The 18,270-nt window shown below is 43.3% G+C and overlaps 1 protein-coding gene across 3 annotated transcripts in view; it reads right to left on the bottom strand.

Annotated features, from left to right (window-relative positions):
- col5a1 (procollagen, type V, alpha 1) overlaps positions 1–18,270 on the bottom strand; it is a 104,296-nt gene that overhangs the window by 66,436 nt on the left and 19,590 nt on the right. For 2 of the 3 annotated variants that reach the window (XM_066646583.1, XM_066646584.1), the window contains exons 2-4: positions 7,247–7,414; positions 2,801–3,014; positions 2,470–2,632 (exon numbers count right to left, since the gene is read on the bottom strand). In XM_066646583.1, coding sequence (XP_066502680.1) covers positions 2,470–2,632; positions 2,801–3,014; positions 7,247–7,414 — 545 coding nt within the window. Of the gene's footprint in view, positions 1–2,469; positions 2,633–2,800; positions 3,015–7,246; positions 7,415–11,514; positions 11,634–18,270 lie in introns of those variants that run through there. The other variant, XM_066646585.1, reaches the window with a different exon arrangement.

Consider the following 18,270-nt stretch of genomic DNA (forward strand, 5'->3'; position numbering starts at 1 on the left):
AAAAATCTGCTGTGATTGGCCGCTTTGTTTCCATAGAACAATCATCTGCAGAACATCTGTGGATCATCAGCATCCAAATACAGTGCTTTACACATGGGAGAGGGGGGGAAAGAGAAGATACAGGAAGGAGAGAGAAGAGAAGAGAGGAGGAAAAAACAGAAGAGAGGAGAGGAGGAGAAAAGAGAAAAAGACAGAAGAGAAGAGGAGTGGGGGATAAAAGAGGACGAGTGTGGAATATCTCTGAACTGTAAAAATAAATAAATAAATAAAAGCTTCTGCTGACGTGTCTTTATGGTTTTTCCTGAAAAAGGAACGCAGACTTCCTTCTCTGCACACACACACACACACACACACACACACAGAGTAATGCATGGGAATGCAGTGGAGCCCCCAGATGACATCATGAAATAAGGCGAAGTTCAAAGCTGGAACATGTTTCACTGACCAGAACTTTCCAACTACCACCCTCCCACCTCCATACACCCCCCCCCCCCTCTCTCTCTCTCATGATCATTTCTCACACACACACACTCCCTCACACATAAACAGACAAAAACAAACAATAAAAACTGTATTTTCTCTGTGTACTGTATACAGTACTGTGCAAATTCAGAGACCACACTCCTTTAATTTAATTTCCCGTCAAAACCACGCAGGATCTCTCTCTCTGCCTCACACACACACACACACACACACACTACAAACTGCAATCACTCTTCTGAAATGTCAGGTAAAGGTGTAGCTTGAAGCCAAAAGCATGAGTTACATTTCCACCACACACACACACACACACTTCACACCTGTGCTCTACAAGTGCAGACTACTGTTAAGAGAATTACGCACTGAAACACTGCAGAGACACTTTTACACCACACTGCTGAAGGCTGGCACACACACACACACACACACACACACACACACACACACACACACACACACACCAGGACCCTGTGCTGGGTCTGTCAAAGTACCCATTTCTTGCGGTCGATATATTGTCCCAGAAAGTATTGCAATAAACGATATTATTGTCTTTTGAAGACCATTTTACGCCACTGAGATAATGATGATATAAACAACATAATAATGTAAGAATAATATAATAATATCAAAAATATATAAAACCACTGTTTTTAAAACAAATCCACATTAACAGCGAGAGCAGAGAAAAGCAGAGAACACAACAGGACAATACTGGACAATAAGTGGATAGTGGGAGGCACAGTGGTGCAGCAGGTAGTGTCTCAGTCACACAGCTCCAGGGACCTGGAGGTTGTGGGTTCGAGTCCCTCTCTGGGTGACTGTCTGTGAGGAGTGTGGTGTGTTCTCCCTGTGTCTGTGTGGGTTTCCTCCGGGTGACTGTCTGTGAGGAGTGTGGTGTGTTCTCCCTGTGTCTGCGTGGGTTTCCTCCGGGTGACTGTCTGTGAGGAGTGTGGTGTGTTCTCCCTGTGTCTGCGTGGGTTTCCTCCAGGTGAATGTCTGTGAGGAGTGTGGTGTGTTCTCTCTGTGTCTGCGTGGGTTTCCTGCGGGTGACTGTCTGTGAGGAGTGTGGTGTGTTCTCTCTGTGTCTGCGTGGGTTTCCTCCGGGTGACTGTCTGTGAGGAGTGTGGTGTGTTCTCCCTGTGTCTGCGTGGGTTTCCTCCGGGTGACTCTGTGAGGAGTGTGGTGTGTTCTCTCTGTGTCTGCGTGGGTTTCCTCCGGGTGACTGTCTGTGAGGAGTGTGGTGTGTTCTCTCTGTGTTTGTGTGGGTTTCCTCCGGGTGACTGTCTGTGAGGAGTGTGGTGTGTTCTCTCTGTGTCTGCGTGGGTTTCCTCCGGGTGACTGTCTGTGAGGAGTGTGGTGTGTTTTCCCTGTGTCTGCGTGAGTTTCCTCCGGGTGACTGTCTGTGAGGAGTGTGGTGTGTTCTCTCTGTGTCTGCGTGGGTTTCCTCCGGGTGACTGTCTGTGAGGAGTGTGGTGTGTTCTCTCTGTGTCTGCGTGGGTTTCCTCCGGGTGACTGTCTGTGAGGAGTGTGGTGTGTTCTCTCTGTGTCTGCGTGGGTTTCCTCCGGGTGACTGTCTGTGAGGAGTGTGGTGTGTTCTCTCTGTGTCTGCGTGGGTTTCCTCCGGGTGACTGTCTGTGAGGAGTGTGGTGTGTTCTCCCTGTGTCTGCGTGGGTTTCCTCCGGGTGCTCCGGTTTCCTCCCACAGTCCAAAAACACATGTTGGTAGGTGGACTGACGACTTAAATGTGTCCATAGGTGTGAATGTGTGAGTGAATGTGTGTCGCCCTGTGAAGGACTGGCGCCCCCTCCAGGGTGTGTTCCTGCCTTGCGCCCAGTGATTCCGGGCAGGCTCCGGACCCACTCTGACCCCTAATTGGATGAGCGGTTCAGACAATGAATGAATGAATGAATGAAGTGGATAGTGTAGTTATTGTGACCCTGTGCTACCCTTCAGTAAGAGCATATAAACCCCTGCTCTGTCCTCACTCACCTCGAACACCTCTTCATCCAGGATACGTGTGCCGAACACCACGATGCCTTTGGTATCGATGACGGGGTTCGGACTCCGTGCTAGCGTTCGCGTCGTCTTCTTCTTACAGTCCACAATCATCGTTACGCTCTGTTTATGGACACTGATCGCCACACGATGCCATCTACACACACACACACACACACACACACACACACACACACACACACAGAGGAAAGACGGTCAACGTGCATCAGTGGCCACAGAAAGCTAGTTCTGTAACTCGTGGGGACTCAACGTCCCCGTTATGACAGGAAAACAGAATTTTGTAACCAGTGCATGGGAGTCGTACTTTCCGTCCGCCAGGTTGATCCCTCTGAACAGCGGGTAATCCTCAGGGCCGGGTTTGCCCAGGTGGTCTTCATAGAGGAAGACAGGAGAACGGCCCACCTCCAGCCCCAGCTGCTGGATGCCCTGCTCATTGTAAACAGACAACAGGAACGACTGACTGCCCTTTTTGGGCCGCACCGTGGCCAGGATGGAGAAATCCTCCGGGAACACTGACGCTGCAAAGGGAGAGAGACAGTGTGTTAATCAATAATGTTACTGTTTATTAATTTTATTTTATTCCATGAGAGAGACAGAGAGATGTACAAATCGATTACAACAACACGAAAGTTCATCATTTTAAAAATGTCAGTCTCTTTCTCACTCTTTCTGTGTGTGTGCGTTTGTGTGTGTGTGTATGTGTGTGAGGGAGAGAGAGAGAGAGGGAGAGAAAGAGAGAGAGAAACTATATGGCCAAAAGTTTGTAGACCCCAGCTCATTATTATTACTGTTATTATTATTATTTTTACAATTATTATTAATATTACTACTAGTAGTGTTTAAACCAAAACAGAGAAAGAGAAATAAATGAGAGGAAGGAACAGCTCTGGCTCTGAACAGAAAACCAGACATGCTCACACACACATACACACACACACACATACACACACACACACACACACACACACATCTGCCAAACAGCTGCCACTAAGGCCTCTGGGACAGTGGCGGAGGAAAATAGTGTTCCAGTCAGCCTGCATACACACACTCATACACACGTTTGTTTTCGTGCATTGTGGGAACAGTAAATTGACTTCCATTCGTACCAATAAGTACTAACACTCTAATCCTGAACCTAGACCTGAGTCTAATCCCAAACCTAGACCTAAACCTAGACCTAACGCTAATCCAAAACCTAGACCTGAGTCTAATCCCAAATCTAGACCTAAACCTAGACCTAACGCTAATCCAAAACCTAGACCTGAGTCTAATCCCAAACTTAGGCCTAACCCTAATCCAAAACCTAAACCTAGACCTGATCCAGAACCTAAACCTAGCTCTAATCCTAAACCAAGGCCTAAACCTAGACCTAATCCTAAACTTAATCCTAAACCTTACCCTAATCCTAAACCTTACCCTAATCCTAAACCTAAATCTGACCCTAAACCATGTTTTTTCATTCAAATGAAACAGTACATTGTGGTACAATGAGTTTGTGGTCCTCACAAGGGAAAGAAGTCCCTACATTATTAGTTTGTAAACAGCCTTTGGTCCCCACAACGTGACCTATACCTGTTAAATACAGATACACAATTCCAATCTGAATCACACACTCTTTAATAGGAAGAGATAATGAAACAATACATTTATAGAGAGACAGAAAAAAGAGTGGAGAGAGAGAGAGAGAGAGAGCAGGAAGGAGGTCCAGGTCCATGTGGAGAGCCTAGTGTGCTCATTATCCTTCACTGCAGTGAGACTCAGCCTCTCTCTCTCTCTCTCTCTCTCTCTCTCTCTCTCTCTCTCTCTCTCTGTTTTTCTGTTTTATCTCTGTTTTTCTATGTGTTGTATGGGGGGATGAAAGCAGGTGAGTCACTCGTTCCACACATTTCAACTCTGATTACACACCTCAGTGTTTCCAGCACACTGCATGAAAGAGAAATATATATATAGAGAGAGAGAAGTGGGGGGGGGGGGGGGGGGGGGGGCTAATTGATGAAAGTGTTAAAATGACTTCAGCCTCTTTATGATAACATTAGTACAAATATATGGTGTCTACTGCAGCTATCCACACACACACACACACACACACACACACATACACACAAACACACATTAAAGTTCAGTCCTTCTGCCATGCACTTTCACCTATTTCCATGTTTCTTACTGTCTCCCTCTTTCTCTCTTTCCTTCGCTCTCTCTTTCTCCCTCCCTCCCTCATCATTCTTTATTGCTGTTTCTTTGCTTCCTTTTTATAGCTCTCATTCTCTTAGTGTCTCTCTTTCTCATTCCTCATAGTCTCATGCATTCCTGTAAAATTGGAAGTTCACACACACACACACACACAAACAGAGAGAGAGAGAGAGAGAGAGCAGCCTTCCCCTCTCTATAGAACTTCAACCAGCCCAGGTCCATGAGGAGGTATATGTGACACATTCACCTCATTTGTGTGGTGTGAACAGCACAAATCGCATTGAATCAAACTTTTTAAAAATCAGATTTGGTCCACTTTCAAATGTGGTACTGAGATTTGATCCATATCCAATCTGTGGCAATTTTTACATCACTCCAGCCGTTGAGAACGGTCCAAAGCATTTTCATTTAATCCAAAGCACATTAATTTGGGCCACTTTTACCTACTGTACCTTCAGATTGATGGTGAATGTGCTATAGATACATAAATAAAATGAATAGAATAGATCAGAGCAGTGTTTACAGAGAGTCCTGACTAATCAGAGCAGTGTTTATAGAGTCCTGACCAATCAGAGCAGTTACAGCGTGTCCTGACCAATCAGAGCATTCTTTACAGAGCGTCCTGACCACTCAGAGCATTTTCTAATTCAGTTTATATTAGTTCTCATATTAAAAGTAGTTCTAATTCAGTTTATATTAGTTCTCATATTAAAAGTAGTTCTAATTCAGTTTATATTAGTTCTCATATTAAAAGTAGTTCTAATTCAGTTTATATTAGTTCTCATATTAAAAGTAGTTCTAATTCAGTTTATATTAGTTCTCATATTAAAAGTAGTTCTAATTCAGTTTATATTAGTTCTCATATTAAAAGTAGTTCTAATTCAGTTTATATTAGTTCTCATATGAAAAGTAGTTCTAATCCACTTTATGTTAGTTCTCATATTAAAAGTAGTTCTAATTCAGTTTTATATTAGTTCTCATATTAAAAGTAGTTCTAATTCAGTTTATATTAGTTCTCATATTAAAAGTAGTTCTAATTCAGTTTATATTAGTTCTCATATTAAAAGTAGTTCTAATTCAGTTTTATATTAGTTCTCATATTAAAAGTAGTTCTAATTCAGTTTATATTAGTTCTCATATTAAAAGTAGTTCTAATTCAGTTTATATTAGTTCTCATATTAAAAGTAGTTCTAATTCAGTTTATATTAGTTCTCATATGAAAAGTAGTTCTAATTCAGTTTATGTTAATTCTCATATTAAAAGTAGTTCTAATTCAGTTTATATTAGTTCTCATATTAAAAGTAGTTCTAATTCAGTTTATATTAGTTCTCATTTTAAAAGTAGTTCTAATTCAGTTTATATTAGTTCTCATTTTAAAAGTAGTTCTAATTCAGTTTTATATTAGTTCTCATATTAAAAGTAGTTCTAATTCAGTTTATATTAGTTCTCATATTAAAAGTAGATCTAATTCAGTTTATATTAGTTCTCATATTAAAAGTAGTTCTAATTCAGTTTATATTAGTTCTCATTTTAAAAGTAGTTCTAATTCAGTTTATATTAGTTCTCATATTAAAAGTAGTTCTAATTCAGTTTTATATTATTCTGTACTGATGTTAGATATAATTCACATTTTATACAGTGTGAACAGCAGAACCAAAAATTTGATCACGAAATCAGGGCTTTTCAGATCGATGCTGAATGCACTATAAATAACTAAATAAAGTAAATAAAACAGATAAATATACACTTGTATACTTCCTTGCCTAGTTATAATCTAAATTATTTTCTAGTCTAATTATGTGTATAGTCTTTTCCATTGTTGCAGTTTACTGTCCTCGAGTCTTGGCCTTTGCTAAAGTTAGAGTTTCATTGTTCAGGGTAACTGCCTGTTTACTGTGCACAGGACAATACAACTCTTGAATCTTGACTGATCCAAACATCACAGCAATCAGCAGGGCCTCCTCTCTCCAGCCACACCACAGCTTTAAAACCTGAACTAGCATCTCTGAGTAATCCAGCTCGGAAAACCCTGAAAACGCCAGAGGGCAAAACTCAGGGAAGTGTCCGCAGCTCCTCATTGATAAAAGAAGAGAGAGGGCAGCCTCGCTGTGTCCTGACAGCACGCTCCAATGAGGGTTGTGAAGGACGGAGGGTCTCCTGAGTGTATCAGTATTCCTTGGTTGCTCTTGTTCTACTCTTTATCTCACACAGATGTGCTTTGTTCACACACACACACACACACACACAGAGGTCAGTACAATTCCATCAACAGATAGAGGGTGGGGGCAGGAGATGGAGAAAGGGTGAGTGAAACAGGAATAGGGTGAGGAACAAAAACAGATCACTGGATGAATGAATGGATGGATGGAGGGATGGATGGATAGTGATGGGTAGAGAGGTGTATATTCAAAACTAAATGTAAATAGACACAAGAGTTTCAAAATAAAAGCCCAAACACTAACCTCACCGTTAAACTGTAATTGTTATTATACAGAAAACTGTGAAAAAAGTGTTTATGTGGCAGGTGATATGGTGTGTGTGTGTGTGTGTGTGTACTCACAGGGGTAGAGCTGTTTGGTGGGGGCGCTCAGCTGAGCATCTTTGTTTACTCTGTAGGCCACATCGGGGCCTTTCGACGACTTCCTGTGTGAGCAGAAGCCTGTGGTTTTCGTTACACCCTCCGGCAAACTGGGAAAATCTAAAATCTTCAGGAGATCTGCTGGATCCACTGTGGAGAGAGAACACACACACATCAGGGATCCATCAGTACACACTTCATCAACACAGAAACAGGACATTTTTTGAAAGCAACACAGAAAGTGTCTTGCTTTTATATAAAAACACTGCCAACATATAAAAACGAAAATTAATCCTGACCAATGAGAGTTCTTTACAGCGAGTCCTGACCAATCAGAGCATTCTTTACCATGAGTCCTGACCAATCAGATCATTTAAAAAGAACCCTGATTAATCAGAGCATTCTTTACAGTGAGTCCTGGCCAATCAGAGCACTTACAGTGAATCCTGGCCAATCAGAGCGTTTACAGCAGGTCCTGGCCAATCAGGGCATTCTTTACAGCGAATCCTGACCAATCAGATCATTCTTTACAGTGAGTCCTGACCAATCAGAGCATTCATTACAATGAGTCCTGACCAATCAGAGCAGCATTCTTTACAGAGAGTCCTGACCAATCAGAGCATTCTTTACAGAGAGTCCTGACCAATCAGAGCATTCTTTACAGAGAGTCCTGATCAATCAGAGCATTCTTTACAGAGAGTCCTGACCAATCAGAGCATTCTTTACAGAGAGTCCTGATCAATCAGAGCATTCTTTACAGAGAGTCCTGATCAATCAGAGCATTCTTTATGGAGAGCCTTGACCAATCAGAGCATTCTTTACAGCGAGTCCTGACCAATCAGAGCATTCATTACAATGAGTCCTGACCAATCAGAGCATTCTTTACAGATAGTCCTGACCAATCAGAGCATTCTTTACAGAGAGTCCTGACCAATCAGAGCATTCTTTATGGAGAGCCTTGACCAATCAGAGCATTCTTTACAGCGAGTCCTGACCAATCAGAGCATTCATTACAATGAGTCCTGACCAATCAGAGCATTCTTTATGGAGAGCCTTGACCAATCAGAGCATTCATTACAGCGAGTCCTGACCAATCAGAGCAGCATTCTTTACAGAGAGTCCTGACCAATCAGAGCATTCATTACAATGAGTCCTGACCAATCAGAGCATTCTTTATGGAGAGCCTTGACCAATCAGAGCATTCATTACAGCGAGTCCTGACCAATCAGAGCAGCATTCTTTACAGAGAGTCCTGACCAATCAGAGCATTCATTACAATGAGTCCTGACCAATCAGAGCAGCATTCTTTACAGAGAGTCCTGACCAATTAGAGCTCCAGAGGGTGTTTGGGTGAATCCCAGTTCTCACGTGTTGCAGTAAAATTAAAGTAAGCTCCTGTCAGAGAATTCATTTCTGATCCTGTCGCATTATTGATTCACCAGTGTGTTTCTAACAGAAATAAGGCCATGTCACATTCGCAGTGCGCACACTGTAACTGCTGCAGCACTGTTTAGGTTAATGTTTGTCTCAGATTATTGTGTAGTTGTATCAGACAAAAAAAAAGTATGTTTCTGTGAACGGGAAAACAGACCCAGCACACCTGAGATAGTGTTATAGCTCATCTTTTCTGAAGTAAAATCATAAGACTTCTCATATTTATACTCTGCAACTACTTTAGGGTGCCTGTATCCACAGGGGACACGTTCCAATACACCACTCAGACAAAAGGAACCATAAATAACACAGAACCCTCTATACAGTGATTTATTTCTGATTTTACAGATACTTTTACAACAAATACAAAAACACAGAACCAAAAGAGCACATGCACTATGCACTAGGGGCACACACACACACACACACACACACAGAGAGAGAGACAGAGAGAGATTCAGACAACCAATCCCAGCACCTGGGGAACAGTTGGGAGTTAGGTGCTTTGCTCAGGGGCACTTTCAGCTGTGGATGTTGAGGGAAAAGAAAGCATTGAGGAGCCATGGCTTCAGCCAGTGACCTTTCAGCCTCAAGTCACTTCATTAACATTTAGATGACAATAACAACCAGTACACAGCGTCTCTCAAAAGTATTTAAATGGAGCAAAAATTACTAAGTGACCAATGCAGAACTTTCCATTCCACCTTAAATGGAGCAGCGATTACTCGGCGTCCCCTATAAAGTAAACCATTTCTGTTTAGTGCTGAACATTTTAAGGTGGAATTGGAAATTCTCACTCATAGGGCAGATGTAGTTTGAGAAAAGGAAAAAGACTGTGAGAAGTAGGCTTGCCGACCCAAATAAGGAGGCGTGTCTAAGAAATAGCTCTGTGAGAAGGGGTGTGTCTATCCTAAAAAGGAGGCGTGTCTGTCTCCAGACTCTTGTGTCAGATTTGACCTCACTGCGAACAGTTCATTTCTCTTTTCCACAGTGGGCTGCCCCTACATTTCTGGATGTGAGCTGACCACCATTATCAACATCTGCGCAGGTCAATAAAGCCCCGCCCCACAGTGCCTCCTATTGGCTCAACTGCCCTTTGGTGCAGACAGACATGAAGGAATGAATGCAGAATCAGAGTCTCAGTGGGAACATTCAGAGAATCTGAGCCCAATTTAAAGACCCCCACTGTAACAGGAAAGCTGTGTGAAATTACCCCCCCCCCTTTAAATAGGGTAAAATTAACCCCTTAATGTCCCTAATGACCTCCTACAGGCCTTAATTAACTCCTACAGAGATACAGTGTGTCTGAGCCCTCTCTCTCTCTCTCTCTCTCTCTCTCTCTCTCTCTCTCTCTCTCTCATCAGAAGGTTTCAGGTATCTGGACCACACACAGTAAATGAGCTCTTTGTGACAACCTTTTAAAGCAGCCTATCTACACACACACACACACACACACATGCACACACTTTCACCAAGTGGAAATCACTTCCAGCTGTAGCTTGTTAAACACATACACACACTACTTTAGGAATGCCACTATTTCCATTTATGTGAGAGAGTACATTTAGCAATATTTAGCAGAGAGAGAGAGAGAGAGAGAGAGAGAGAGAGAGCGACAGAGAGAGAAAGAGAGAGAGAGAGAGAGAGAGAGAGAGAGAGAGAGAGAGAGAGAGAGAGAGAGAGAGAGCTCATGCTGCTAAAATCACAGTAAAACTGAACACAAACAGCTCAAACTTTCGCAATAATCTGAGTAACATCTACAGCAGTCAGCCCCAGCCAAGCATTCTGATTGGCTGATTATGTTGAACACCGGTTGCTAAGTAACGACTCAGCTCATCATTCCAGTCCCTGTGTCTTTGCTGTGAGGATTTGATTGCTTGCTTCATGGCAGGACTGAACGGAGCTCTGCCACTCCAGAGTATGCACCACACAGCCCAACACTAGGGGACTTTATACACATCTGGCCAACACTTGACATTGGGCATGGAGAGCACGGCCCCATGTGCTGCATCCCACTGTGATTTCAGTGTTTCCAGCTGTGGGTGAACTTTAAAGTCTCCGAATTCTCAGATCAGAACACTGCACCGAAATCAGTCAGCGCTGAGCGTCAGACGGCATCTTTAATAAATGAAACGCTGAGCCACGCAGCGTTCAGGAGCCAGATGTTCAAAGCTCCACTTTAAAGCAATGCACAGCTGGAAAACCACGGCCCAAACTGGAGAAATCCCGAATTACAGGCTGTAATCCCGCAGAGCCGCTGGCCAGACTCAGAGACTCCAGCGAACATCGGCCACGGCTCGAGAGCAGCCTCAGAGCCATCATCCACACCCCGCTCTGGAACGGAGCAACGTGATTGGATGGTAAAGCAGGATCAGGCTTAGCCCCGCCCATCAGCAAAAGTAAGAGTAACATAACTGATCTGACATTTTGACATCTCTGTCTTCTCCCTTTCTCCTTTTTTTCTGTCTCGCCATCTCTCACTCACTCTCTTTACCTCTCAGAGATTGAACAGCTGCCAATCATAGCCTGGTGTGGTTTAGGACACACACACACACACCACAGCCACAAACCACATGCTAATTATGTGGACGGCCTCACTATGACCACACACCTACACATACATATACATATATATATACACACACATGTATGTGCAAATACTCTCTCTCATTTTACAACCGGAGAGAAATAAGGACCACCGTAATCAAAACAACACCTGACGAACCAGAATACACACACACACACACACACACACTGTGTCAGACTGCAGCATGACAAAGAAAATCTTTATGTTCTTCCAATATGGTTCTATTCACCTTTCCTCCATTCTGGATTCCCATTGGTCGTCGGTCTGTGCCGGTCCATCCTCGTTTCTATGTGAGGAAATTCCTGAAGCCCCATCAGCCTCTAGTGTGTAGGCACCCTACTACCACCTTACTGATGCAGTCACAACACATCTCTACAGGAGACTGTTAATAACCATTAAATATGTAATAAAAGAAAGAGGGGTTCAAGCTGGTTCATGTAGACATTGTTTGTAACTTTACTGTGTGTTCTCGTTTTAAAGTGTATGTTGTTAGCAAATGTAAAGGGTGACCTGAGGCCTCCACTGCATGTCCAAATGTTTGTAGGCACCCTGTTCAACGAGTGTAGTCAGCCATTTTAAGATGTTCAGCTGTGTGCAAACAAATATGGTCTCTGCTGCAGCTGGAGATTTTACAGATGGAGAGTTAGTGCTGGACGTCTGCACTGCGTGGCATAGAGTGATGACTCTCTCTGAACAATTAGAGCTCTGTAAGGTTTACACGTCACACTTTAGCCCCTACTCGGCTCGCTCAGAACCACTAGAGAACAGGGACTAAACAAAGAACCTTGTTCCAGGACCAGAACCAAATTTACCTGATGGAGAAGCAGAATAGACGAGTATAATAGAGCAGAGTAGGGAACCTGCAGTGGAGAAAAATTGTGACAGTTTTCAGGTCAGTGATTAATCTGGTGGAGTTTAAGACCACACGGAGGCTTTTGGGTTCTTCGTGGCGGTTGAGAAGATGCCGCAAAGGACGGCAGATTACTGTACTTCATAAACTCGGCAGACCAAAACGGCCAAACCAACATGGAACCAGCTCGACCGCAGACGTATAATGAGCCGTTTGAGCTCAAAGCGACGCTAAATCAGGCTCTGAAGAGTGACGGCTCAGCGGGTCCGAGATCCAAGAGTCCAGTGGGCCGTAACACAAATAAAACAACCGAACAGCTCCCCGGACTGCACGGCAAACACATTTTACCAACATGTTCTTACTCAAAGCTTGACCTCTACTTCAGGGCTCTAGCTTTGCACCAAATTCGGAGAACAGGACTGGCGTATGTGTGTGCCAAAAACAAGCAGTGCCTCAGATAGTGGTGTAACAGATCCCAAACCTCGCGGTTTGGATCAGATCATGGGTCACAGATCGGATCGTTTTTCAGATCTCCAAAAAAAGCAAATCAAGACATATTTAAAACAGTAATTTCAGTTCAAAAGTACTGTAGCGAGAGTCAAAAAAGGGTTCAGAATGGTTTTATATCCACACTGAGAAATGAAACACACACACACACACACACACACACATACACACACACAGTAACAGGCTAAGCTAACAGGTGCATTGCTAAGTTCACCCATATTCCCCAACATTACAGTGAACATGCACCGTAAACACCCCATAAACATTCCCAAACACAACCTAGCAGCGAAAGGGGAGGAGCCATGCAAATTAAGTGTCTTCTCCAAGTCCCATCAAAATCCTAAGCTGATGCTGCAGTGTTTTGTGTCTTCAGACTTTTATTTTGACATGTTCCATATTAAAATATTGGACTCTATTTCTCCTGTTTCTCCTCAGCCTGTGTCGATATGAGACACCTCTCCTCACACAGCGAGAAGTCAACTGTCCACTGACACCAGATGATGGCGCTGCAGCTGTTTACAAACAGTAACGGTTTTATCCACAGGCTCTGTTTACGTGAAACACAGCTGCTCGGTCTGTATGTGGTTCACTGCTGCTCAGTTGAGATTTAGGGGTTTATTACTGTAAAAATAACTGCACCACTATAACTCTAATCCACACAGTTAAACTTTGGTGATAGACGTGTGTCTCAAAACGTAGAGGTCGAACTGTATATAAATCATGAATTATCCGTGATCCATTACAGCACTAGCCTTCAGCCTCATCCACACGGATCCGGATATTTTTATAAACTGAGACCACCCCCCCCCCCGACTCTATTTTTGAAAATATCCACATCCAGAGAAAGAAACATGCCTATGGCTGCATTATCACACCAGTCCAGTAGGGGGCCATAGTACCTCTTAAAGAGTGGCATCAAAACACCACGACACAGGAAAGAAACAAAGGTTTAATCCCAAATAACGCCATACTCCCTATGTAGTGCACTTTGCAAGTCATGAACTTACTGAATCTAGATCTTAACAGTGCATTATATATTTCTAATACAACATTTATATTTATTCATATGTGGGAATCTGAAATCTAGTGCTGTGTGCGTGTGATCAATGGAGTTTATGACTGATGTAGCTCACTATAAGGGAGCGAGGAGCTGTGTGAGTTTCAGACAGAGACAGACATGCTGTGTGCCGTCCCTCCCCTAATTACTGCCACATTAATGCCTCAACATCAGAAACACATCAGAATCATCCCCAGGTTATTAACATACGAGTTGGGGACTGTGGTCCAGAAGGAATTATCTAACACCAGCTACTGATCTCACTGCAGCAGGAAGCAATCAAGTCCTCACAGTAATGTTTTAATATCCAGTGTAACGCCTTCACAGAGACATACTGATTGAAAGAAACATGGTGCGAATGTTGTGTCCAAACTTTTGAATATGTAGTGTATTTACTGTACTCTGGAACAGCAAAATATATTTTAACATATCAGTGAATTATCGGGAATACTGTGATTTTTCAATATTTACTGACGATACCGATCTGACGATATATCGGTGTAATTCTATTAGACCTGTACATACTGTACACTCTGCTTTTTTATTAATCAAAGACCTTTGAGCTGAGCTAGGTGTGGTTTAATCAAGACAGCATTTTGTGTGTGTGTGTTTTAGACATTATTGGAACATGCTGAAGCGTCTTAATTAACCACAGAAAGTTGTGAAAGATCACAAATGCAGCTTTAAATCAAACACAGGAAAAATCTACTATCTTCCAGCTACAGTTTGGGACGCAGACACAGTCACTATTTTTAAATCTAGGCCCAAAACCCACTTGTTCAGTTCAGCTTTTGGCAACTAACCTCTTCCTCTAGACAAAGATTGTTATTCCAGGAACTCATGGAGAACTCATGGACATGGGGATGCTCTAACGTCTTTGTACCTTCTGGTTTCTCTCCTTCCAGTGAGATCTCCTTGGGTCACTGCACTAATGAATATCTTCATACATGCTTTTCTACTAATTACACTGTAGCATAACGACAGACTTGACTGGTGACTTGACATGTCTTCACCTTAAAACAAGCTCACGGTCCACACAGGGAAGAGAAGTCCCCACAGTACGGATGTGAATACAGGTTTTGGTCCCCACAATGTGATAAAAACCTGGTGTACACACATATACACAAACACAAACACACACAAGGGTCTTTAGAGAGTGCAAAACCGCAAAGAGCTGCTCAGGTAAGGGCCTCGGTCTCACCTTGTTACGCTGATGTGTTTGTACAGTGGAGTGTGTGTGTGTGTGTGTGTTTACCCTCTTAGAGGGACACCCCGAGGGAGTGTAAAATCACCCGCTCTGATTTACACAGGCAACATTTACACAGCCTCACATTTCCCCTCTTCAAACACCCACATTGCCCGGAGCTTGGGTGGGTCCGTGTGTGTGTGTGTGTGACCTGTTCAAGGGTTTTACATCAGGAGTTAATGAATGGTCAGTTCTGGAATTTGAGATTTGGAGCAGGAGGCAGAGTGAATAAATCAGAACCAACTTTATGAGGCCCACATTGTGATGGTCATAACGTCTGCAAAATGGCGGGTCGGCAACGGAACCAAGGTTCCTTCCACCTTAGACCCGGAGATTAGATTACCCAGGTGCACAGTCCGGGTAATGTCCGAGTGACCCCTGAGGGAACAGAGCCGGGAATGTCCCGGAGAATCCTGCTGTATCTCCTGCACAATGCACAGGCTCCGCCCCCTGCCTGAACTACATGCTGCACAGGCTCCGCCCCCTGCCTGAACCACAGGGAACCTTTCCAACTGTGAGGATGAATCCGTAAAATATTCAGAACTGTTTCTCCACAGTTTTTTACCAGAAAGCATCCAGCTCAGTCTGTGTCCATCCTCTCTTCCACTGTGAGAACAACTCAACACCGTGGGCTTGAAAGGATGTGGAGCTGGAGAGAAGAAGCCTTCACTCACTCTCTCTTTCGTTCTCTTTGTGTCTCTCTCTCTCTCTCTCTCTATTCTCTCTCTTTTCCCACATGAAACGGCAAGGCTTTGGTTTTCTGTGCCAGTGTATAATGATAGACTGACTGTCACAAGGGCATGAAACACACACACACACACACACACAATTCACCATCCTTCAAAACAACCGCAAATCATGAGCATAGACTCAGCTGGCAGAAGACAACACAAACACACATATGAGCACAAAACACACACACACTCATATGTTTGGAATCCAAACTCTATACATCATTAACAATGCAAACCAATAATGGATTTATGGTCAAACATCAGCAAAACTCTCCAGCACCACTGTGTTGCCAAACATGCATAACATACAAGAACTGGGGTGGTACGACTGTGACACTGACACTGTTCCTCACCACAGATAGGTCTAAGACAGAGACACCCCCTCGTTTTATTGGTTCACAATAAGATGGCAACACCCCCCTTTTTCTTACTGGCTCTACATTACACAATAACACCCCCCCCTGTTCTTTATTTTGTTATTTGATGATGCATTGCGCTTTTAAAAAAGAGGAATCAAAAGGGTAGTTAAGTTTTTTAGCACACATCATACAATAATACCCCGCTCTGCAATGTACCAATAAACATCCACCCCCTGGTGTTATTACCACACAGAGGCTTAGATGAAATGATACTTGGATTGTGGTAGTGCTCAACCACATCCACATTTAATCCACATCCTTTATTCGAGGTTTTTTAAATAACAAGGAATTTACAATAGAAACTACAAGCACCTTTTAAAATGTTCCCAAGACATTTTTTAATTAACTGAGCATGGTCAGTAAAAGGTGACGTTCACGTATAAAATTCAGAGAATATTTACTCTCCGTTTACTGCTCTCCAGTTGGTTTGTGAGGAAACTGGTCTAATAAAAACAAAGTGTCTCAGTCTGGTATGCTAGGCTTCCTCTCTCTCTGCTCATGGCAGAGAAATGGCATTGGGCACTTTTTAGACAAGGGAGAGACTCCAAATGCTGAAAAGCACAAACCTAAATGATTGCTCTATCCCTGCTCCATTAGTGGGTAATATTGAGTTATTTTTGCTGTTATAGTTACATTACTTAAGGTGGCTCTAAATTTGGGAGAGCACTAACTGCATGAAAGTAAACACAGAGTGAAAGTGCTACAAAACTAAACAGCTTCAGTTACAAATGAGTTTCTGTGGTAATTCAAACAGTGAATAAAAACGTACAGACAAGTTCAACTTCAGCCGCGTACAAACAACTGTCATTCCGCCTTAAATAACATTGAGAACTGAATGTGAACAAACCGGAGAGAATAGCACTTCCCACAATCGCAGACAATGCCTTTAAAGGTACAGGTTATGTACTATACGTCCTGTATTATTTATCCAGCACTTTCACCAAACCATATTCCTGTTTCGTATCATTAAGGTCTGAGAGCTCCCTCTTGTGGAGAATCCACTGCCTGCTAAACCTGAGCGAGTGAGTTGTTTCACTTTATAGCCCACACTTTCCCATCTACAGTCCTCACTTCTAGAGGTTTCCCCACATCATCCGTCTCCTCACATTCCTTCGCTTCTCCCCACTCAAGTTCATCCGAGTGCGTCGTCCACTCTGTCCAGCGCTGGGAGAATGTTTGAGCCTATTATAAATGTTTAAGCTTTGGGCAATGTCACTAAATCAAAACATGTCAAATAGAGGGAGCTCTCTCACACACAGACACACACACACAAACATGACCTCTTTAAAACCCAAATGGCTACATTTGCCCTGACCGTCATCGATTCTGTCTTGTGTAAATGGACTGGGGTGGGGGGAGTTGGGGTTGGGGAGTAGCCACTTTACTGCTTTACTGGTCAGGATTAACATTCCTCTCTCTTACACACACACACACACAAATTCGTACACATTCTCAAACTCTTTCTCTCTTGTCGGGGCACGTGTTTGACCTCAGGCTCAGGACACAGAGCAATTAAGCGCAAGTGTGATCTCGTTGCCTAGCAACCCTCTTTACGCGGTGAAGGACAAGCATCCCATAATAGTATAACCAACCCCACCCACCCCCCCACACACACCTTTGATCAAATAGGATAGTTTTACGAGTCACATTTTCTCCGCTGAGCGTTTCTGTGTAAAACTCACTTACACACATTTACTGTTTATAATTACAAGACAGTACACACACACACAGCTCTCGAGCTTGAAGGGAAAAGCTCCCTAAAAGCACATCCTGTGCTACAGATTTATTGTTTCTTTTGTTTGGTAAAGAAACAACAGAAGCAACACCACCCCCTGTAGGTCTTGCTGGGTACTGCAATTTGTCAGATTGACCCACAACTGTAAGTTTGTAGTTCTGAACACCATTTCTAACACCAATGATGTGGTGGTAGCTGATTTCTGTCCTTAATCTCTCTTCATGCAATGGAACAGCAGTCGTCCTTCAATAACAAACCACAACTGCCCAAAACACATCAACGAGTTCACACCTGGCGCTTTTCCACTGCAGGGTCCCTACACCACTCAACTAGGCTTTTCTACTTCTCCATCGGGTAAATTCGGTCCTGGACAGTGGATACATTTCGGGTGGTTGTCCAACCAGGGACCAGGGTCAAATCAGAGACATGACTGGACC

The sequence above is a fragment of the Hoplias malabaricus genome, chromosome 15, assembly GCF_029633855.1.
Source record: "Hoplias malabaricus isolate fHopMal1 chromosome 15, fHopMal1.hap1, whole genome shotgun sequence".
NCBI classification, from domain to species: domain Eukaryota; kingdom Metazoa; phylum Chordata; class Actinopteri; order Characiformes; family Erythrinidae; genus Hoplias; species Hoplias malabaricus.